The sequence below is a fragment of the Pipra filicauda genome, unplaced genomic scaffold (genome assembly GCF_003945595.2).
Source record: "Pipra filicauda isolate LSUMZ 115617 unplaced genomic scaffold, ASM394559v2 scaffold132_size2486313_pilon, whole genome shotgun sequence".
Taxonomy (NCBI): domain Eukaryota; kingdom Metazoa; phylum Chordata; class Aves; order Passeriformes; family Pipridae; genus Pipra; species Pipra filicauda.
In genome coordinates this window covers 2,130,295-2,153,608 of record NW_024103796.1, presented here as the reverse complement: position 1 = coordinate 2,153,608, position 23,314 = coordinate 2,130,295, and the positions used below count along the sequence as shown (strand labels likewise).

At 38.4% G+C, this 23,314-nt stretch overlaps 2 protein-coding genes across 3 annotated transcripts in view; one reads left to right on the top strand and one right to left on the bottom strand.

The window, feature by feature from the left end:
* PLEKHG7 (pleckstrin homology and RhoGEF domain containing G7) overlaps window positions 1–2,805 on the top strand; it is a 31,653-nt gene extending 28,848 nt beyond the window's left edge. The window contains exons 14-15 of the mRNA XM_039378242.1: window positions 866–963; window positions 2,390–2,805. Coding sequence (XP_039234176.1) covers window positions 866–963; window positions 2,390–2,497 — 206 coding nt within the window. The 3' untranslated portion in view covers window positions 2,498–2,805. The remainder of the gene's footprint in view (window positions 1–865; window positions 964–2,389) is intronic.
* Window positions 2,806–4,211: 1,406 nt separating this feature from the next.
* Window positions 4,212–23,314, bottom strand: part of EEA1 (early endosome antigen 1) — a 74,109-nt gene continuing 55,006 nt past the window's right edge. For both annotated transcript variants that reach the window (XM_027732239.2, XM_027732240.2), the window contains 8 exons: window positions 22,964–23,146; window positions 17,157–17,342; window positions 16,594–16,725; window positions 14,583–14,768; window positions 14,037–14,275; window positions 12,464–12,584; window positions 12,022–12,120; window positions 4,212–11,029 (listed from right to left, as the gene is read on the bottom strand). In XM_027732239.2, coding sequence (XP_027588040.1) covers window positions 10,907–11,029; window positions 12,022–12,120; window positions 12,464–12,584; window positions 14,037–14,275; window positions 14,583–14,768; window positions 16,594–16,725; window positions 17,157–17,342; window positions 22,964–23,146 — 1,269 coding nt within the window. In that variant the 3' untranslated portion in view covers window positions 4,212–10,906. The remainder of the gene's footprint in view (window positions 11,030–12,021; window positions 12,121–12,463; window positions 12,585–14,036; window positions 14,276–14,582; window positions 14,769–16,593; window positions 16,726–17,156; window positions 17,343–22,963; window positions 23,147–23,314) is intronic.

The window sequence follows — 23,314 nt, the reverse complement described above, 5'->3', positions numbered from 1 at the left end:
AGGGCGAGCGCTCACAGGGAGGCAATCCCACACCTCGGTCACCATTGCTTCATTTAGAGTAACATCAACTCCAGTTAAAAAAAAAAGCAATGCCATGTGAATCCAGAGCATTAAAACAGGTTGCTGTGCCCCCCTCCCTGCTACTACCAGCCCACCCAAGTATGCCTGTTGTCTGCCACAGGGTTTTGACTGCCTGAAGATGCTTTTCCCTCCTCTTCCCCTAAACTTTCTTCATAGCAGACTTAAGCCACCCCTTCATTCCAGATGTGACATTCATGTCAATTTGTCCCCTTGCAAAGAAACCTTCCACATGATGCTCAAAGTCATGTTCAGGACCAAAAGTTTGGTAGAAAACAGAGTGGCAACATGCTTAGCCCTGCAAGATATTGCTGCCAGCAGCCAACTGGGGGCATCCCCAGAAGGACAACCAGCTCAGGCACACACCCAGGAAGAACCCAAACCCACCATTAGCCCAAGTGCAGCCACTTCCCTATGTGGCAGCCGTCATACGGACTTATTTAAATAAAATAAAAATAGGGCCTTTCTCTTCAATTTTTGATACTTGTTCTCCCCTAACTTCAGTTATGATTAATCCACTTTGAAGGGAAATATTTATTAATGATCCTCAGTTAAACTTAAAAGCACCTTAGCTGCACAATGATAAAGTATTTAAAAATAAAACAAATGCAAGTAGAATTAAGATTTTGAAATAAGAAAGCTTCCCACACAACAAAAAAAATTGACCCTATCAGGATTGAAGAGATGATTCCATATATCATTTCTTCAATCATAATCGATGTGATATAAAATGGGACTGATAGCTGTATGAGGTGCACCTATATCACTTCTTCACATTCTTCCACAGTCTTCAGCCTGAGAAATGCTTTCCTAATACAGCATGAAAACAGGTATCGGCAGTGTATAGCGGTCTTCTTGCTACAAGCTCCAACAGAGACTGCCAAGGTAAGTAGCACATCTTTTTTTTCTTTTCTAATTATACAACTACACTTTCCCCAAAGGAGCCTGGCAGCCTAAAAGTGGTCATGCTGTGATAGGAATCTATTACAGTTGTGACATTGACCAAAACCAAACCAAAACAAAGTAACACCTCAGTGCTTTGGCTCACACATTTGTTACAGAATTTTTGCTGTTGAACATGTACCAGCTTTATATCAGGGTTGACAGCAGGTCATATTCTTGTTGAAAAACATTATCAATTCTGATTGCTTAAAAAAAAAACAAAGAGCCACTTCTTGTGTCACAGAAATGAAGATGGTCAGCCCCTCCAGAGAAGTCAACACCAAACCCTGCCCACCAACTCACATGCAGTAGTACTCAGATCAGAAAACTGTCTCATGCTCATCTAGCACAACATCCATCTTGCAGTTTCAGACTGAACAGATGGTATGATTAATTTCGCTGTTATATAAATTTGCCCCTCATTTTCACACCATATCCCATTTCTAGTAACAGCACTGTATATAACATCTGAAAGCGTGTCAAGCACTTCACAGTATTCTACTTTCTCATGTAAGTTGAATTTCATTCTGCAATACCTAATGCACAGAAATTTGACCACCACTAATACTAATGCTTAAAAGTAAATGGCAGTAGACTTTTTCAAGGAAAAGAAATTAGTGAATTCTTTCCATATCCAAGTCACTGGTTGGTACTTGGAACAGGTATCTACTCAAGAAGTTGTTACCTTTTCCTGTTATTGAAATATGACCTTTCCTTTTCAAAGCTGCCTTCACACCAGGGCTGCCATCTTCTCAATGTCATAGAATTGGAGAATAGTTTGGGTTGTAAGGGACCTTTAAAGGTTTTAGTCCAAAGAATTAATCCTTTTAAGAGTAGTCCAATATCTAATCAATTCAGAGACAAATCAGCTTCTGTGATCAGACCATCTGCATTAGCAGAGAGAGAAGGAAGTTACATATTTTAAATTATCTCTCCAGCCATCATCCCCTGTCCTCGCGCCTGGATGACAGCAACTATAGAGCTGAATGTTGTCAGTACAATGACAGAAACTGGAATTCAGATGGCAGCACATGGTAGATCTTGGAAGGGAACAGAACTTGCAAATAGAACTGGGGCTGTCTTAATCAGAGGAACAGAGGAACTAATAAACATCACATAAAAATGGGTGAAATAGCCTGCAACAAACTTCACCATTACAAGCAAACAGAGCAAATCCTACCTTCCAATCAAAAAGGAAACATACACTGGAAACCTCTGGCCACAGACACAGAATCCAGCAGTGTGTAGTGGCCTGAGCAAGAGCCTGAAGAAAGGCTAAATAAAACTAAAGGCTCTGTGTGTTTATGCATCTGAACTAATGGAATTTTTTTAGGTTGTCTTGGTTTACAAATATTTTTTCTTGTTACAGAAAGCATGGAAGTCACAGATAGAAATGGCAATTGCTAATTACACCACAAGACATGAAACCAAGAAAAGCACTGAGTTCTGCTTCCCAGTTGAATCCTCTGAAATTTAATAATGCCAGCACTGCACTGACACAGCCAGTGGAAGATTGCTGTGGTGATAACACAGTTATCTCTTCCAGAATGCCTTAAGTTTCTGAAACTAATAGATTTCTGACTTGACAAAAATGAGCAGTTCAGACCATGCCATGTAGGAATAAATTGGAGGGGGAGAATGAGCCATGAAACAAATTTACGGCTCCTAGAAGCTCTTTTGCTTCATTTAGGGAAGACTGTGTCCATCCAGGGAAGCTTTAATACAGCTTGTAATTTCCTAGAAAGTGTGACAGGAAAAAAACCCTGTGTTGGTGAGGAGAATTCATTCACCAGAGAAGTCTAGAAGGCTTATTCCATCATTCAAACTGTATTAATAAATTTCATTAAACTACAATTGTGTAGCCATAGCTCCTGATAGTTATGCATCTCTACCTACTAAACTATAATATCACACAATGTGTATATATGTATATATATGTATGCACTTACCTGGTTCAGTCTCTCCAAATGCAGCCTAGGCTGCTGTAATACACACATTCCTGCTCTTCCCCTGTGCCTACGATGGGCAAGCTTCCTGGGAAAGGAACAGCCACTCAGGCTTCGTGCCAAGTGGTGAATGTGTGAAGCAGGAGAGCAGAACAGAGTGCAGACAGCAGATCTGCACAGGGACACCACACAAGCTGCAAACATTTAGCCACAACTTGGCTGACATGGCCGTGCTCCATGTCCCCAATCCCAAGCTCAGCTGCACACTGCATCATACCTAGTGCTCACCAGCGGCTCACAGTATCTTGAAACCAATGCTGACAGGACAGGCTCACAGTATCTTGAAACCAGTGCTGACACCTGACAGACTAAGCTCTGTGCTTTGAGTGCTGGCAGAAGGAAGCGAGTATTTCACTCTGTATATTTTTTACCAAAACAACCTTAAGCCAAATCTGCTCACTTTACAAAACAAGTAGTGCCAGAGATTCTGTAATTCCAGGAGGCCAGCATGTCTCCAAGGAGGACAGTAGTCACACACAGGCTGTCTTCATGGAGACGCAGGCTCAACAGGCTCCTCTGTGGTCTCAAGAGAAAGACGCCTCAGGAAACAGTCGAGGCAGAAACTGACTTCCCAACTCAAATTGCCTTTCAGAGACCTCTCCATCTTTGTCCACTTTAACACGGACCCCCAAGCAAGATCTGCTTCAATAGCCAAACACAGTTTTTTGTTAATGCTCCCACAATTCTATAGTGTCTCTCATAGGACTGATCTCCCACATTAATCATCTGGCTTCTCTCTGCAACACAGTTCCACCCCAAAGGAGCTTTCCATCTCACAAGTAAGACTTTCGTTAGTCTAAAAAATAAAACAAGTGCTACTTTTGAGTCTTCCAGTTATGCCAGTTGTGATGTCTGAATGTGATGTCTGAACACAGTCACTGGCAGAAGGACTCCAACCAAATGTGGGATACCCAGCAACCTTGTACAGCTACTGCAAATGGAAAGCCTACTCTGAATTTAACCTGTGAAAAAAACAGATTTGAAAAACAGTCATTATGACTCTGTCCTCGGGAATGTGAAAGCCTTTGTTGCAGCTCCCCCTAAGTCCAAGAAACTGAAGTGTTTAGCTTGTTCTTAGATATGTAGCTTCGCAACAGTTCACTTGTAAAAACTATATATCCCCCATTTCAAAGCAGCTTTGCTGCCTGAAATGGGGCAAGGTAGTTTTGAATGACATAACTGGTCTATTAGAAAGGTCTAATTTTTTTTATTGTTATTAATAATTCCTTCAACAGGTTAGAAAACAAATTGACATTTCAGTAACATTTCATTATCATTTATACAGAACCGGTTGATGCATGATGTCATCTTCTCATCCAAATCCACAGCAACCTTCCAAATCACAGAGTTTAAGAATTACAGTGCACAGTGGACTAAATTCTTTCACAATGTAAGGCACGACTACATGATCACAAGTAGTAAACACAAACACTGAACATAGAACTTAAGAGACTCAAACTTCAATTAAAAAGAAACAAAACCAAAACACACTCATGCAAAAAAAAAAATCTATCTATGCCTATCAAGATGATATGATCCAGTTTAAAAGAAGTACAGTACTCTGTAAGTAAAACCGCAACGTAAGTCTATTATTATACATTATTTCTAAATACCGGATAAAAACTTATAATTTTTTCCATTTATATTTTATACAATTATACAGAAATTAAGCTGTATGAACAATATTCACATCTGCAATAATAAACTGATCATTAAAATTCAGAAAAGGCAAATGAGACCATGTACTTTGTGGCACGCATCCATTACAGAATACCATTCATCAAGTTCATATCTCGAGTACTGAAGAAAAAGACAACCAAATTAATGGTACACTTGGTGTCTGAGGCTATCTATATCCAAATGACAAAGCTGCATACAAAATTGTTTTTACCCAGCAGACTGCAATTATGAAAGCCTGTGGTTATGATTTATTTTCTGTTCAGCAGCTAGAGTTTGCAAGGTTGAAACTACAGAAGTTAAAAGAATATAACAGAGTGTATAATAACTTGAAAATGTTGGATACTTTCAAACACACATTTAAAAAAAAGACAACTTTCTTTTCCTTTTTGGTGGTAAACTTTTGCAATTTTGGCAGTAAACTTTTGCAATTTTGGCATTCACTATAACTTTATTCACTATAACTGTAACAGTAAGAAAACCTTATTAAACTTACCTAATGTTTGAATTTCACACTGAGAGGTAGCTTAAATGAAATCTTATGTAATGGCATCAAATGGGGAGGTTTTATGATTTTTTTTGTGACTTTTTTTCTTTTCTTAGAAAAGTGACAATTGCTATACAAGCAGCATTTTGGACATATTACTATAAAAAGTTCTGGTATTTGCTAACCCAACGAGACGTTCTTTCAAACATCCCTTTTGTGCCAGGAATGAAGCTTCAGCGTGACACAATGGAGGACTTTGCCATAAAGCCAACAGCAGTAGCCTGGACCTGCCAGCACCAGCATGTTGACATATAACAATGAACACTTTTCCCCAGCCCTCTTTACCCAAAAAAGACAAGAAATACAGATGAATTTGGGTTTAGTGTTTAGTTTAGGCCATAGGGGGACGGAAAATTGGAAAACACCAGGCTTCTGCTTTCATAGTAACATGAATCCAAAGGGTTAGCAGGGCTCCAGTAATGTTCAAATGCACAGATACTTCTCGATCTGCTGCACAGTGAGTGCATAGTATGTGGAGAGCTACAGGCAATAGGTAGAGTTTATTACATTACCTAGTACCTGCAGTCTTCCTTATTGTGAACTTAAATGGTATCTAATATTCTCTCTAAACATGCAAAAGTCTTTATTCAGTGCCCCTTAAAAACAGAAACAGAAAAATACCCCCAAAACTGAGTTTCTGTGGTGAGACTTTATTATCCAGTTATAGCTGGTTTTGAAAAGTACATCATTTAGTGCTTTTGGAGAGGCTGTGGTTGGACAATAATTTTAAACTTATCCTAGAAGGGATGCTGAGGCCAAGACTTCAGAAGCTAAGAACTGGACAACTGGCAAGATCCTTGAAAATACAAAAAATTCATTTTTTCTCATTTTATAATCTTAAAATTAAGTTCTACAAAGACAACATGTATGTGACTAACATGGCTTTTGCTGTTACATGTGCTCTCAGATGATGACTGCGTTTTTGGTAAAAGGAATTGTGAGTACAATTCTCCTTACATAGCAAGGGACCAAACGTATACAGTGAAAAATCCAGCTAATAATAAACCTTCTGTCCAATGACTACAGCTAATAGATGCAATGCAAATTATGTCATTCCACTTACTGTAGATCCTATTAGTTAGACAGCAAAAAGTGCACAGTGCAAATGACAGTGCCGTTTCCTACTCCTGTGAGAATATGACAGCAGGAAGGGCAGTACTTGGAGGAGTAATTTATCAGTTTCAACATACTCAAACCATGATATCATTCTTCTTGGCATAGTTTATATTCTGTTGAACTTCAGCTCCAGCATTTTTCTATCCATCACTGAGCACTGACCATAAATTTTTAAAGTTTTGCAACAAGCATTTGTTCCAAATTTGTGGTTAACTGATACTTAACAATCCAGAAAAGCACCCGAGTTTTCCAGATCCCTTCTTTAGGAATGTTATTTCTCTTACACCTAGCATGAGAGGCTCAATTGTTCTTGCTCATGTAATACAAACACAGAAAGGTTACTTCATGCTTCTGCTCCCAAATCCCTTCTTGCTCCACTAAGAAAGCTTCTCCAGTGAGGATTCACAAATAATCCTCAAGGTCCCAAAGCCAACAAAAGTAGTTATTCATTGTTCTTGTGTACCTAGCGCTCCACGCTCCATGGCAACTTCGTTACTTGACACCTTCCAAAAACAGAGAAAAAAAACCCCACACAGTACCCTAGAGCCCTGGACTCTTGTGCCAGAGAGTGAAGCCAGCTGAAAAATGAGATCCCTGTAAACCTCTTGCCTCTGTTGGAAGCTCCAGCAGAAAATTCCTTTTGTCTCTTCATCTGCAGACAGCAACTTTTCCTACTGTGACTCACTAATTTTATCCTCTTTATTCAACCTTTGCAGAAGGGGGAAGATTACTGTAGGGAATACGGGGGGAGAAGAAATAAATAACAGAGAAATAAATACAGCCATCTAAGATCAAAAGCCTGCCACTGACCTCTGCAATCCTACCTGCCTCTAGAGGGGTTGCAAGACAGAAGTATGATGTATTGCTGACACGAGGACAGAGTGGAACAGTGGGATTTGACATTTTGGAGGAAAACATGCAAGGGACTGGGGGTCTTTGACTGGGAAGACAGGTGATGTCTCAAGGAAGTTAAAGAACCTCTCCCCACCCTTAACAAGACCGTCCTTACTGTACTTTTATGATAGCTTCCATAGCTTGTCTCTGCCCACATAGCAGCTAGTCTGTCCTATTCTGCTCTCCCTGAAATTCTGAATGTGGATGGAGTGTCCTGAAGAGGAGATAGTTTCAAGAACAAAGCCCACACTTCACTCCCATTCCTGATGCCATGGTAATAACTAGTAACCAAAGGCAGCTTGAGGAACCCACACTCCTACTGGTTTGAGTGCTGATTTTACCATTATTTTCACCTCTTCCTCTATAATGGCCAATTCTCAGTGAATCAGAGCAATCTGCCTCTTACTAGAGATTGTGAAAACACAACACCGTGCTTCCTCCAGTTCCAAGACTCTAGTCCCTTCTGCCATTTTATTAGTTTTTCCCTCTGTTCCTGTGTCTGTGGTCTGAAAAGTCAGTACACTAAACTATTTTGTCTGGAATCCTCTGACTTAGCATTGTAAAAGTCACCAGGTTTTTTACTAGGTTTTCCTATTACTTAGATTTTAAAGCAGTGAAACAAAAATCCTACATTTCTACTGAAACATGCCCATCATAACAGTCAGAATCTGTAGGCAGATTGGTAAATACAAAGCTTTTCACTTTCCAGTTTCCCTCATTATGGGACATTTTACTGAGCTTGAGCACAACTTCCAACCTGGCAGTGAAGCCAATCATTACAGAGTCTAGTACACCAAACACTCATCGACAAATACAGACCAGCACTAAAAATTTTAAGCACAAAAGGAGCATAAGATTCGACAATAGAGTCATAAATTTACTACAGTGAAAAGCTGTAGAAATCCTGACCTATTGCTGCAGACTCAACGCTCAGGCAGAAAAGTTTACATCCCACCACTATTCCTCCAGATTTTAACAATATCTCTTTCTAAAGATGCGGGTTTGAAAAGCACTTCCATCCCCTTGAAAAGCTTGTCATATAAACTAGTCAGCTAAAAGCAACTTTCAAAAATTGAGCTGGTTTTGTCCCTGAATGTGAAGAGCTCCAGACTAAGGTGTGATCTGCAGTAAATCAACTGCAGTGTTTCAGCTGTCTGTTGAGTGAGGTGCCTCTCCTCATTACACAGTGGGATCCCAAAAGGCTAAAGAACAACCCTACTAGAGCTTCTACCACTGCAGAAGTCTCTACTGAGCTTTCACACATTCCCATTCAAAAGCAAAATGCCTAAACATAAGTGAGTCTTTTAACCGTCTTCTTAGCTCCCCTTGAAAGATTTCCCTCTTCCTCTGCAGCTGTGGGTACTTTCTCCCTTCCCTCTCAAAATCTCTCCTGTTCCATGTGGTTGTCCTTCACCCTGAGGGCAGCATGAGACCCTGTGTGTTACACAATAGGACAGAATGCATCTAGGCTGGAGCACGATTGTCACATCTTTAATTTTCCCACATTTCTAAAGTCCTGTGTCAGACAAAAAAGACTCCACAGCAAATTTTTCGGTTGCTCTCAATAAATAAATAAAAAAACCCAAAATTTCCCAGAGGCAGAGATCTGTTTATATTTTCTATTCAAAAGATTCTTATGCCAAACAGTTACACTGATGAGGAGAAACAGGGAGTCCAGAGGCTCTGTTCACATGGAACTGTTGCAGCATTATTTTTTTTTTTTGAGCAAGCAATTCTCAAGTGCAAACCAAAAAAGCATGTCAGTATTTCACATAATGCACAGTTGTATCCCAAACCCTTTTACAGTGAGGAAAACCAGTTACATCATTCAGTTGGCTTTTGGGAAATAAGGATTTAATTTTAAGAAAACTCCTTGAAGCTGCAAATGTAGAACTAGACAGTTAAGAAGGGATATGAAACATAATAGACCACTACTTCTGGAATAGAGGGATTAAGAAGTTTCTTCACTTGACAGTTAATCAGGACAAGATATTTTTCATAAAGGAGACTCTTCTTCATTCACATATAGAGCTGTCAATAGATAAAAGCAAACAAATCTTCCTGATGATGGCTAAGCTTCCATCACTGTGACAGAATTTCATTCTCTACCTTGGGCAAGAAGTAGAGGAATTCAGAACACAACCCCTTTCTCTGAACAGCTGGCAAAATTTGGTATTAGGGTATTTAAGACAAAGAGTCCCTAAATACTGGAAGGCATAACCCCTGCTTGGAAGAAATAACCTTAAGGATTTTGAAATACCAGATACAAAGGGAAGAAAAGTTAGAAACAGGCAGGCAAAAACAAAGAGGTGCAAACAAAATCACAACAAAACAGAAGTTTGGAGCCTACATGAACTGTACAAGAAACCTCTGTTGCAAGTACAGAAAATACAAATAGGTATCTAAAGACATGTATATTGGCCTCTTAGAGCCGTTTGGCCTATAACGAAGCCAGTAGCAGGAGACTCACACCATCATTCCAAGCAGACTAAATCACATAACTAACATCACACTTCAGAGCCCCCAGTAACTGAGGTCAGACGGAGTAATGGAAAAGTGACATTTGTTAAGTGTAGCAGGAGTTCAGCTTCTTCCACCAAAAGCTGAGAGAAGGGACAGAATAAAAGGTCAGACGACCTGCAGTAGTCTCAAAAAAGACTTTTTCTTAGTGGGATACCTGGCTTGGAAGGTCTGGATGTCCCTTAGAACTGCAGGGATCTCTCAGTGCTTTCAGGGTACGGGCAGGAGCAGAGATGTGCTACAGGCTACTACCAGTATTGTTTGTTTGCTTTTTAAAACTCTGGTTTCTGGAATATTACAATTCATCAACCAAATATGTAAAAGTGAAATCAATCAATGGGATGAAATATTGTAATGTATCATGTAATATTGCTACAATGCCAAATAAACTTTGCCTCATCATTTGTTCACACATACTCTCTCTCAGCAAGACAGACACACTCACACACCAACCACATAATACAGTATATGTAAAGATGTTCCAGTACACAAGTGTGGTATTTGGATGAGGACTTGGGTGCTGATACTACAAGTGGGCAAATAAAACTGAGTTGAAGTTGAATCCAGCCATTATGCTCACTCTGGAGTTCAAACTTTAGAGAGAAAAATGCAAGAATCAGAGAGACAGAAAGAAAACGAAATCACAAGAGGTTATAAAGAACATCAGATATGCAATCAAATGCAACAATTAGTTATGCTTTCACAGCAACATCTGATACATAAAATCCTCACAAGTTTTTGCATCTTCCTTTTTCTTTGAAGGAAACAAGAATAAACTTCAATATCACAATAAACGCTGTTTCTCTTGAACAAAAAAATAAAAGATAAAAAAATACATTGTTACTCCTCTGTTTAAACTTTATTTACAAATAACTGGGTATTTCTAATCTAGACATAAAAGCTCTTTCCATGATAAATGGCAATAAGCTATGGATGATCTGAGCCCATATCTCACAAAAAATACAATAGTTTTGCTTGGTATCAATAAACATTTTAAAATATACTAAATCTTGCCAAGTGTTACAATCGTTGTTCAAACTGAATAGTAGTCTGAGTGCTGAACGAAGTGCATCAACAGAAATAGTAAATTTTAGTGTAACATTTCTTTGTCACTCACAATCGCCAGTTATCCTTGCAAGTCATTAAAGCAAGTATCACACACTCGGACAGGCTTCTTAGAAGAAGGAGTTAAGGCATTCTTTGCTGAGCACTCGGCACAAAAGATATTTCCACACTGTCTACAGTGATGCTGTGAAAGAGAAGAAACATACATGTTGAACATCAGTGACAGGGCACTGATCATGACAAGTCAACTCTCATGTTTGAAAAATTAGTATGAACTTTCAAATAGTAGTTACATAGCACACAGAAGGGCATATAAGTAAATCCTTTCTAAAGGGTATAGGAGTAAAATATTCAGATGTGCTTCACTGAGTCAAGAGAATACATCAGCTTCAGAAATTAAGTGGTTGAGGTTCATCCTCCTCTTGAATTTGTCCTCTTCATCATAAAATATGTTCTTCTTACACATATAACTAACTACTGGCTTTCACATTGAGAAGTATCCTTGAATCAAAGGATGCAGCAGTCTTTGTTCAAAGACTACCCAAAGAACATCATCAAATTAACACAGGTCAGGGGAGTCACCTAAGACTAAGTCAGGAAGCTCTGCAAAATGAACCTCACAAATACCCGTTGCCTACTTCATTGCCAAGTCACTTGTTGGAGGGATGGTAATCTCTGGAAGAAGGGCAGACCCAGCCAACTAAGGCATGCTAACATCTTAGCTGACCATAACTGGTTTTTACGAAGAGGGTCTGACTGCAGACCTAAAACACATTCAGTTGTTTCTTCTGTTTCATGTCAAGTTAGCGTTTATATAGTCACAAAGCACCAGATGATGGTGATATCTCTATTTTCACACATACCTAATTTCAAAAAATTTACACTCCTTTTATACCCATAAATCTAGATCAGACTGGTTATAAATATGTTCTCTGTAAATACCCTTACAACATTGTAATTTTGCTTGCTTGCTCAGGGGATTGATATATTTTGACACTGTTTATAAAGTGATGCTGTCAAAATGGAAAAAGAATCATGAATAAAGTAAGCTCCATGGCCTTTATTTTTAATACATTAAGGCACTGCAAACAATAACTGTATTCTGAAGTTTGCATCCCATCTAAGAGTTTGAAAACAACAGAAAATCCCCGCAGACACAAAGTAAAACACACCTACCCTTCTCACTGTCACCGAAAAGCCTTTTCCACAGGCCATACAATTCTGTACCTCATTGTCTTCTGCCCACTTCCTGTTGAGAGCTTGGGTGTGTTTGATCTAAACAGAAGATGTAAAAAAGCAGCATTTTTCTTTTAATGTATGTCTAATTCCCATTAATACCCTCTATTTCCACAGCATGCACTACCCACTGCAGTATAAAAGCACCAATTCTGTCATGATACTCAGAGCTTATATTTGTTCAGAAAGAAAACCTTCCAAGTTTCAGAACTATAAGCAGATTTAAGAACCCACAGACAGCAGGATGGCCCTCATACACTACAAATGTAACATCTTAATTCACTCTAGAAAGGTAACTCACCACCAATCTGACACAAATTTGAAATTCTCATAAGTTCCCAAACAGAATCAACAGGTTTAATAGCTACAAATCAAATTATACCTGTAATGATTGGTTTTCTCGGCCAAGTTCCTGCATTGCAGCAGTTGTGTTGTCCAGCTTTTTCTTCATTTCTACGAGTTTGGCTTGAAGCTTTTCAATTTCTCCCTCACTTTTTATACACCTGCAGAAAAACAATTAGTCAGTACAAAGCATTTAAGGCTATGTACACTGCCTCCTTTGGGCAGGTTGTCATGTCTGAGAATTTACTCCCATAAAATCCAGCCAAAAAAATCCTCGCTGTGAAAAGTTTTTGGATGCCTTGACTAGAAAAATGTTCTGTTGTAACAATCAGTTTAAGATTATCTGACATTGCTCCTAAGTATCTGCAGCTTATTAATATCTAGAGTTATTCCCAAAACTAAAAAGGGACAATGCTGAATGCAGTCCATCAACAGCAAGTCCCGATAAATACTCCCACGGAACAGGACACTCTCACAAACCACCTGCTGCAGATCAGGTCAAACAACAAAGCAGAAAAGAAACCACCCTCTTTTAGTAAGACCACCTCCCATCAGCTGAAATTCAGTTAACTGTTGAAAGCCAAATTTCAAAGGGTGTTTTTCTGCCAAGCTGTAAACGGCTATGGGATGAGTTCAGCACAGTACAGCGAGGGATTGCCAAAGAAAGAGGATCTCACTTGAATTGATCCCATCCTTTCCCAAGGTCTCTGCTCAAAAAACAAATCAGTAAGCTTGACAGTACCAATAAAAGTTTTCCACCCTGACCTCATCAAACACGTCAGGAAATAAGGATGAAAAAAGTCTTCTGTCTCACAGGCATTCCTTCTACCCTGGTAATCATTGCATTCAGGTAACTCCCACAACCTTTCATGCCTCCTGCTTCCTGAAGATTTAAATATACTGTAGAGACAATAGCAGAACTGGAGAAAATAAGACTGTAGATTTTTAGGAGGAAGAAAATGCCTTCTTTGTGAACTTTAGCCTACGTAATCCAATTACACGTTCAGTCTTCTAACACTGAGTACTGGGCACATCTAGAAGGTCCTATGCAAATTCTGTTACTGAAGATATTAAGGGGTCTCCTCCAGGCTTCTGGATGACTAGTGCATCTATTCTAATTGAGTCAAGGCATGGGAGCCTCAGAGTAATGGAGATGGATACTTAATTCAGGTAAGAGAAGTTCTCTCTGTCATGCTTCGCGAGGTTCACACAAAGGTCAGATGAGAAGCCACAACATACATACCTGAAAACCAAGAAGAGCCCAATGGATTTAGAAGGCTCTTACGGATAGGCATAAATCTTTGAGCACAAGCACAGAGCTGTGGCTTTGGTGATGAGTAAGATCCCAATAACCTGCCTTATTTTCTACAGAATGATCACCCTTTGACAGGGTGCCCACAAAGAGCATAGTTTGTTGCCAACACCCCTTGCTGTGCTTTGGCAGCAACAGAAGGTTGCACTCTGGAAACTGCACCCACAGCACAGGCAATAAGAACAAACACGGGTTTAAATAAAGCATGCATAGAGAATCCTGAATCAAGTGAAACAAGTTTTCAGTGTGAGGCTATCCATTTCTCAAACTATGATGCCACATTGTCATAATCACAGCTTACCTCTCCAGCAATGCTCTTCTCTCATCCTGATTATTCTGCACTGTTGCTTCCAAGACAGCAATGTCCCCACGTAAATCGTCCGTCTGTTTCTCCAGCTCACTCACTCGCCTCTGACTGCTTTGCCACTCTTTCTTCATGGTAGCCAGGTTTTCATTCAGGGCTGTGACCTGCATGGTGAGCTTGGTCTCCTTTTCCTCATGTTTCCGTTTTTCTGCTTCTTTGTCTTTTTTCTCTGTGTGCTACAAAAACAGCAGAAAACTGAAAAACAAGCTTCCAGGCATTCTTTCCCTATTCCCTACATTTAATTGAGGCAAAAAATCTTATTGTAATAGAATCACTATTTTTATTCAACAAACTCTACTGACAAGGCTGTCATCTCACTGAATTTTCCTACACCATTATAAATGCCTTAAAGATTTTTGATCTTGTCATTTAAAAATTAATGTAATGTGAAACTAAAGTCAACCCATTGCTTCATTTCTGTCCCTGGAAGAATCCAAAGGCATGTTCACAAAACAACAGTCTTATATTCTCTAACATACTAACCAGTTTGGCTTCAATTTCAGCACATTCTTTCTTCAGTTCCTCTTCTCTCTTTTTCAGCTCATCTTTGACAGTTTGTTGGGTTTTTCTCTCCTGTTCCAGACTTGAATTCATACTATCTATTTTGCCCTGCAGTTCTAATTTCTGTTGAATCAATAGCTGGTTTGCATCCTTGAGATTTGTCACCTCCTGTTAGGATACAGAGTTTAATGCTAAAGTAGTAACACAGAAAGTATAAATGGATTTAAATTTAAAACTACTGCAAATCTTTCCTAGGAGAGGACAGTAATAATTTTTAGTTTTATCACTGGAAGAAAAGACGATTTTATATAACAAGGTATCAGTGATTTTCATGATCAAAGATTTTAAACTTATATCTATATTAGGATCAACATTCTTTTTTTTTAAATAATTTTAATGCAAGTTTCTACTAAAGCAGAGAGGAAGATCTGCTGAATTGTTTTCTGCAGTTCTTTGAAAAGACACATCCATTGTCATTTTCTAGGGACTGTTCTAAAATTTACTTCACATTGTTCTCTGGTTGCAATAATGAGGTCAAAAACATCATAATGACAATGTAAAACCAAATGCTGATGGAAGAAAGTTGTTTCTGTTAATCCTAAATATATAAAAAATTACTCTATGTTTCAAGTAAGCAGGATGACATGCTTGGTTTTAAATAATGGTTTTACTTGTTCCTCTGTAACTGAACACAAAAAATCCTGAAATGGAATAGTTAGTTAAATTTATAGAAATTATTTTCCTTAAAATTACACAGCCAAACATGTAGGTACTAACAGACCAACAAGGGTGAACAGTTTTCCATAAATCAAAATTCACAACACAAATTAAAACCAAACCAAAGCCAGAGAAGAGAACATATCCCCAGAACAAGGGATGCCCTACAGATACATATACAGCCTTTCCTTGGTAGGAGATGGGAAACAGAATATAAATCTTTAGGAGACAATTACTGTTTCAGTCTGATTCCTTGTAGGGAGATTAAGAAATTACTATTAAGCTGTCATTGGTGTGCACACATTTTATATACATCTTTATAAAATTTCTTGTTTAGAATAGAGATTTTAGGAATGACAAGAACTAGAATACCTTTCCCCAAGCACAGATCACTTAAGAGAAACAAAGTACAAACTATCTAAAAATAAGAGACCATTTTCTAAACAGTGGAGAACAAAAGAACATCTGAAACTCACGAGTTACTATGTTATTTTCTTTTTATTAATGCATAGGGAATATACCTGCATTTATACTTGTGCAGCAGTTTAAGCTCTGTGTACTTAACAGATGCAAATATAACCACTAAGACTATATTATGAAAAATACAAACTACAGCCTTTTAGGAGTGTTCGTTTCTATAGAGACTAAAAAATGGCTATGTAGACTGTGGCAAGAAACAATTCATGTTACTGAAGACTAAAAATTATTTAATTAAAGCCACTCAACTTTTACCCTTTACAGAGCTCATTTGATTGTTGTGATTTTGGAAGTTTGTCTTTTGTGAGGCTCCTGACATTGTTTCTTCCCCAACTGTGACTTTTTAAGACATTTTAAGAAACCACAGCACATTAGGGGAGTTTCAACTCTACCACACATCCTTGAGAAGTACCAGATGTGCCTAGAATATCTGGAAAACGTCACAGTCGTGACTCTTTTGGACATCTTTTTTTCATTTCAGAATGGTAAAGCAAGGGTATGCAGAGTGGATTTACAGTGAAACTGAAGAAAAGCCAGGACATAAAACCCATCCTGAAGCTAAGACAAGTTATGTGCTCCATCTGGCCCATTGTGCACCGCTGCTCAAGGACTATCACTAATCAAAACGTCATTGCTGAGGAACCTCAATGAAATCTCTGCTTTGGTTCCCTTACCTGTAATACCGATATTTACAGCAACCACCTTTGCAAAGCCATTCCAGATAATATCTACTGAGTAGGCACATATTTCTCATCAGATAACCAAACACATGAAGAAGACTCAGTTTGTCTCAATGTACCTTCTGAAATTCTTGCTTGCAGGCTCTAAGCTCTTCACCCAGTTTGGCAATTTCTTTTTCAAGTCTACTCCTTATTTCCTGGAGCTCTGTTGTTTTACATTTTTCATTAGCCAAGTCTTTTTCTTTCAAAGTCTTGAAGAGAAATAAAAAATAGTAGAAAAGTTACTTCTTCCAAGTTCACAAAATAAAAAAGAAACAACCAATCAAAAAACATCCAGGGCCCAAAACCTACTTGGTGACTTTGTTATTATAAGGAAACGACTGCCACATATCTATCCACAGTTTGTAGTGCAATTAGCAGCATATTTGCAGTTTTAGATTTAGAACTAATAATATTTTCCCACCTGTCTGACCACTTAGAACAAATTAGCAGCCTATTTTGAACCAATTTCACTACAACTGTCTCTTAAAAGTCTTTTCACCAGAAGTTCAGTAAAACTGTCATTGCTATGCACTACAACAGAGTTATGCTCTCAAATTAAAGATGTAATAGAAAATAATAAAGGGTGTCTGCATGGGATGGATGTGTCTGTGTGAAGATTTCAAAAGACAGAGGCATTTACCCTGTCATTCTGAAGATCCTGTAACATTTTGGTCTTCTCACCCAGCTGCTGCTCCTTCTTTGATGCATCCTGCTCTAGCGCAGACTTTGCTTTCTTCAGTTCCTGAATCTGCTGATTATTGCTAGCAATTCGATTTCTGCTGGAAACTAATTCTTCTTGAGCGAGAGCAAGTTTTTCTTCTGTGGACTAATTACAAAGAGAGTTCTGCAGATTATCTGTCAGTATAAGAGTTTCAGATACTAAACAGCCACTTAAACATTTTCCAGGTGGAAAAATTACTACTTAGAGTGCAAGATTTAGCTTCAAATGTTGACAAAGCATGATTACAGAAACTTCTGGTTTACAAGTTTACCCTAAGTAAAAAGAAATTATCCCACCATCATTTCCAGGAGCAATATCTTGCTATACATATTCCAGCTTGCACCCTTCCACAGAGAAAAGGTGAAAACACGCAGAAGGGCAGAGAACAAAAGGTGACTGATAAAAAGAGAGTGAACTTGAATTTCCTCACACAAATTTACCTTATTATCTAGGCAAATCAACTATTCTATAACTCTAGACAGCTGTTACTTAAGAAGCAGTGAAGTTACAGGGTGAAAATTTCAAAAGTAATTCACTACTATTTTTTACCAATGACTTAATAAAGTGTTAGGACAATTGTAAAATTTTTTAAAATCCTGAAATAAAATATACAAGGTAAAAATGCTAATGTCAGGAAAAAAGGCTTCACGGTTTCAGCTGTATCAGCATTTTAAACATGAAATTTAAACTTCCATTCAAAATCTACAGATTATATCTTCATTTGCCTTCAACTTTCTCCACTACCTAGAAAAAGAACTCAGATTTATCTCTCTGAAACAGGTCACAAAATCCCAAGAAACAACCCAAAACTTGCACCCAAAGCCAAAGCTCATTCTATTTGTTCACAGCAAAGTCAAGCTTTGGGGTTCTTCTTGAGTTAGTATTATGGTGTTTATTTTTTTAAACCTTCTATCTTAGGTAAGGACTAGTTCTACTAGAAAAACTAGTAGAGCTTTTCTTCCCATAGAACCAATTAAAAAAAACCCCAAAACAACAGACAAACTCATCCTCCACTCCTCCAGAATACTGGTATTTTGTGGAAATTTTTGACGCTAAGATATAGAATGTGAGCTGAAGAGACTTATTATTAGTAACAAGTTTAATGTTTTCAGTGCAGCAGTAAGGATTTAAATTCTTTCAAGACAAACACAATTCTTTTTGAAGCTCTTACTTAAATCTTGTTCAAACCTTTTGTTGAAGGTTAGTGATTTTAAAAGGAACTATAAGCACAACTTTGAATTCATTCAATTATGCATATGCTTTAGCTACTCCCACGTTGATTTAAAAACTAATTGATTTCTGATGCCTTATGACCCTCCCTTGTAATATCTAAAGTATTTCGCCTGTACAATTCAGACTTAGTTTGAAACAGCGATGATGGAACACTGCTGATTCAACAGCATTTTCAACAACACCCCTGGCTCTTAAAAAGCTCACACTGGCTTTTAAAATTAATTTGCAGACAAATTATTCTCTTTCTGAGCTATTACAGTTCACTACTTAACATTTTGCAAGGTCTTGACTCATAATTTTTTGTAAGCAAAATATGAGGTGCTTTTGCAGTTTCAAGGTTTCAGCAGGATGAGTCTTTCAGAAAGCAAAATTACCCCTCTTTCCTCCACTGTGGGCAGTGGAATACCATATTTTCCTACCATTGAGAAAGCATAGGAAGTCTAGCATCATCATATAACATCTTCACGGGAAAACCCAACAGTTTCTGCAGTTTTAGAAAGAAACATAATAAAGCTACAGCTTTTATTCAAATTTCCAGCAGAAGAAATGTGGTTACATTCAATCTGCTAGCACCAGATGATGAAATTGGATGAAGTGGGTAGTGACACTCAGACTAAAAGCCTCACACAGGGGGTATTTCTCTCTCAACCCACCCCTGCAAAGTGTCTACAGTGTACAGGTTATCTCATTATGTCTATACCTAGGCTGAGATAAGGAACAGGTACAGAACAAAAGAGGTCAATCGGTGCTTGTTTTTGTAAATAAATAAAAATGCTAGATTGACTGGTATAGAGTTTAAATAAATGAAAATATAAGGAAATATCACAGCCTGATTCACTATAACTTGGGCTGTAACGGTGCAAATTATAGTGGCAACATCAGAACTGGTTCTAGTGGGGTGGAAGGACCCAGAGTCCACCTATATGAAGTGTACAAATCAGCATTTGAGTCTGCATGCTCCCTGATCCCAGTTCACAAGGACAGACATTAAATTATTCACAGATGCTAACCTGATCTCTCTTCACTTCCTAAGAAGAAGAGTTTGACTGTATGCAACTTAGGCTCCTGACTTACAGAACTGAGGTTTGGCAGCATGAATCTTGTTCCAGAATGTTCACTAAATATATACTGACAGCAATGCCAGTACTGGAGACAAAGACACATTCTTTTGAGAACATGGAAGAAACCAGGTCTGACTACAAAAAGGACAAATGCCAAGACTCAAGGATACTTGGCAAAGCTCAGCAGATCAGATTCACAGAAAGTATCCTTGTACTGACTCAAAATCAAGGCAAAAATAACAGTTACCACATTTTAATTAACTTTTCTATATAAAAAATGCCTTTTTCATAAAAAAATATTTTGTGTGACTACATACACATATATATTTGTATAAATATGTGTATCTATATAAAAAATTTATTTAGTGATATTCTTTTTTAATTATATGTGTCCTTTTTTATCAAAAACTATATCTTTTACTAGCACTCAAATCCTACCCAATTTCTTTTTCCAGTCACAAAGACAAAACTGTTTGTGTAGTTACTGTTAAGAGACAGTACATTTTTAAACCAAAGTAAATCTGCAGCAAATAGTATCCATAAAACATACATATGTAATATGTATACCTACATTCCCACTACTGATTTTGTTACACTTCTCCTGTTCCCTCTGAAGGACTGAAGAGCTTCACAGTTTGCATCTGGCTAGAGCTACGTAGCTCAGACATTCTGTTATTGAACCAGAAGCTCGGGCTCAGCCGTGCTGATGGCACTCCAGAGAGCAGCTACCCGCTCTGCAGCTCTTTCTCATGCAAAGGTGTTACCTCCAAGTGCAAAACTTCCCCGAACCGTTTGCTCCCTTTTCAATCTCACCTCCGTCTCCCAGCCAGAGATGAGCCATCGATCCCAGCAGTGATATTCCCAACAGATGCCAGCAGATGGTGCTCTGTGTACAGCTCAATTCCTGCCATGCCCTCCTAGGAACCAGGAACCAGACCACCCTACTCCTGTCACACACATGCTTTACATCTTTTCATAATCCATACTCACGCCTGGAACCTTGGCCTCGCCAACAGCATGGTGCTATGCCACGTGAGAATATTTAAGTTTTCCCTTTTAGTATTTTTAACTAAAGAAAACGTAGCATTGCTAGGATCTCACAATATGGCCTGGCTGCGTCTGTTCTGGACAATGCTGGGCTTCAGACTGTACTGACTCAATACAGCTGTGCAGGGAGTCTGTAGCTCTGCTAAAAATCCTGCACTGAAAGACTCCCAAGTTGACTCTACATAGAGACAAGTTTTAAAAACTTCTACTACTGCCCACTAAGAAGATTAAAACCAATCTAAGCCCAGCCCACCCATCAGCTTTGATTCCAAACTTTAATCAAAATGCACCGCTCTGGCTCAAATGAGCTACTTTTATGAAGTAACCTGACAAAGGCAAAACATCATGCAGACAACTCATTTTGAATAGTACTATGAAATTCTACCATAAAGTTCTTCTGACTTAAGTAGCATTTTGATATTCAGCAATGAAGACTAGCACCATCACACTGAGGCTGTCTGAATGTGCTTTTTCCTTTGTGGTCCTCTAAGGCAAGTTATCACTGCTTCTTTAGCTTAATACTGCAGTAAGGCAGCACAGCCATGACTAAAGATCAATTCCCCACCTTTTCCTTCTTCTATATTTTCCAGAAAAAAAAGTGGTGGCAATCAGACATCACTAATCCTCATTAACATATGGCTTTTAAAACACTTTTAAAATCAAGCAAACAGCCTCCAAGTTTCGTACAGCACTTCAGTACTTAGGACCCAAATCTCTAGGCTCCACAAAGACTTACATAATACATCAAGTTACCTGACTGCTCATCTTAAACATCATTTCCCCATTGCCATCACCTTATTTTACCTTTTTGCAAAGATGTTCTGTCTCTTTCTTGCTACCATCCCCATGAGGTTTAAAGGCATGTGGGATGCTTACTGTCCTATCTTATACTTGCCAGAATTAGAGGTTATCAAGCTGCTATAATAATACTTATTCAGAGCTATTTTTGCATCACTATTTTGCAATATTTTAATGAAAACTACACCAAAAAAAAAACCAACCAAGCAAAAAACCCACCAAAAAACCCTAGTTACTGAGCACATCCAATGCTTCTACGGGTCACTGCATTACCAAATGCTGATTTAAATGCATTGTAGGAAATAAACTCACAGACATACATATGCTATAGTAACAAAGCAAAAGGAAGAGTATGTTTAAACCATCATTGCTTGTTAATCATGCTGAAGTTCTTCACAATTTAACATCGCAATTGAACTATGTTGCTCTGAAAATAAAGCTTCTATAACCTTCAGGGAAACGTGGCAGGTAATATAATACTACAGTAAGATTATTAGACTTACTACAGTAAGTCTAAGAAAACTGCAATGGCCTATATGTAAAGGAGCTATTTCTCTTTTTCTTAAAATAACCCAAGGCTGGAGTTCGGCTAGGGCTCCACAGCTCACATGGGCGAAACAGCCACAAGACCTTAAAGGGTTTCAGTGGTGGGGCTGAAAGGCTCACCTTTGGGAGAAAGGGAACAATAAAATCCAAGCAGGCGACAATGAAATCTAAGCAGTCACCACAAGCTCCCTTTATACATAACAAAGCAAACAGAAGCTGATATCTAAAGCAGATCAGATGATCTGTTGTCCCAAAGCATCTATTTCTCTCCATAAACTTCAGAAGAGCCTAGAACAACGGTGTTGTTCATTGACAAAGCTGCAGTGGGATTCATCTGGAGTGAAAAGTGCCAAAGCTACAAATCTTGCCAGCAGACAGCCAGTCTCTGCAGCACAGTATGTCCTGGGACTAACTGGAGCTTAATACTGACGTGAAGGAGAGGGCCAGAAAAAAAAGCCAAAAAACACCTCTGCTGACTGGCTCAACTCTCAGCAATACCTCTTTGAAGGCACTGCACACTAATACAAAATGAGGTAACTTCAGTTTAGGAATAGCAAAAACTTCAAGGACTAAGTTCAGACACTTGTATTCCAGGCAGGTCTCTAAACCTATTGTTTGTATCAGTTTGACATCTCTCAACATCTATAATCAGCCAGGAATATTCTAGTTAAATCATTTAGAAGATAGCAGTTGCTCACATGCTGACAGACTTCGCTGTAATTAGATACACTGTTTAAATTAGTTGAAAGCAACAATATATAACAAGAAAAAGCAAAATAAAAAAATAATTCTTAAAGGTATATAAAACTAAATCACCTTGCACAAATGCAAGGATATTTCAGGTATACTAGCAAATACGCTTGGCTTTCAATTAGTTTCAGGATATCCTCTGTCCCAGGGGAAGGGAATGAACAGCACTAAAATCTATAAATAGCAGAAGAGATTTTTTTCACCTATTCAGTTCCTGCATTGTTTCTTGGTCTTCAAAATGGATATAAACATCTACTAAGTCACATATGACATTAAAATGACTGCAAGTACCTTAAGGTCTTGCCTGGTAGCCAGCAGCTCAGATTCTTTCCCATAAAGATCCAGCTGCAGCTTCTCCATGTTTTCTTTATGTTTATCGTGGGCCTTCTGTAAGTCTGCTAGCTTGCCTTTCTCTGCTTTAAGCTCCTGTGCTGACAAAATAGACTGCTGTTGTAGTTTATTCTCCAGTTCTGCCTGAAACATAAGCATAGGAAGTTTTAGTTAAAGTTACAGACAGTAAAGCCAGCTTAAACGTTTCGATAAACTGCATTTCTACTGCAAGATGAGAATCTTTTTCCTCTTACGAAATAGCAGTTCGGTAATCTAATATTTGTGATTTTACAGTAATATCTCCTACCTAAT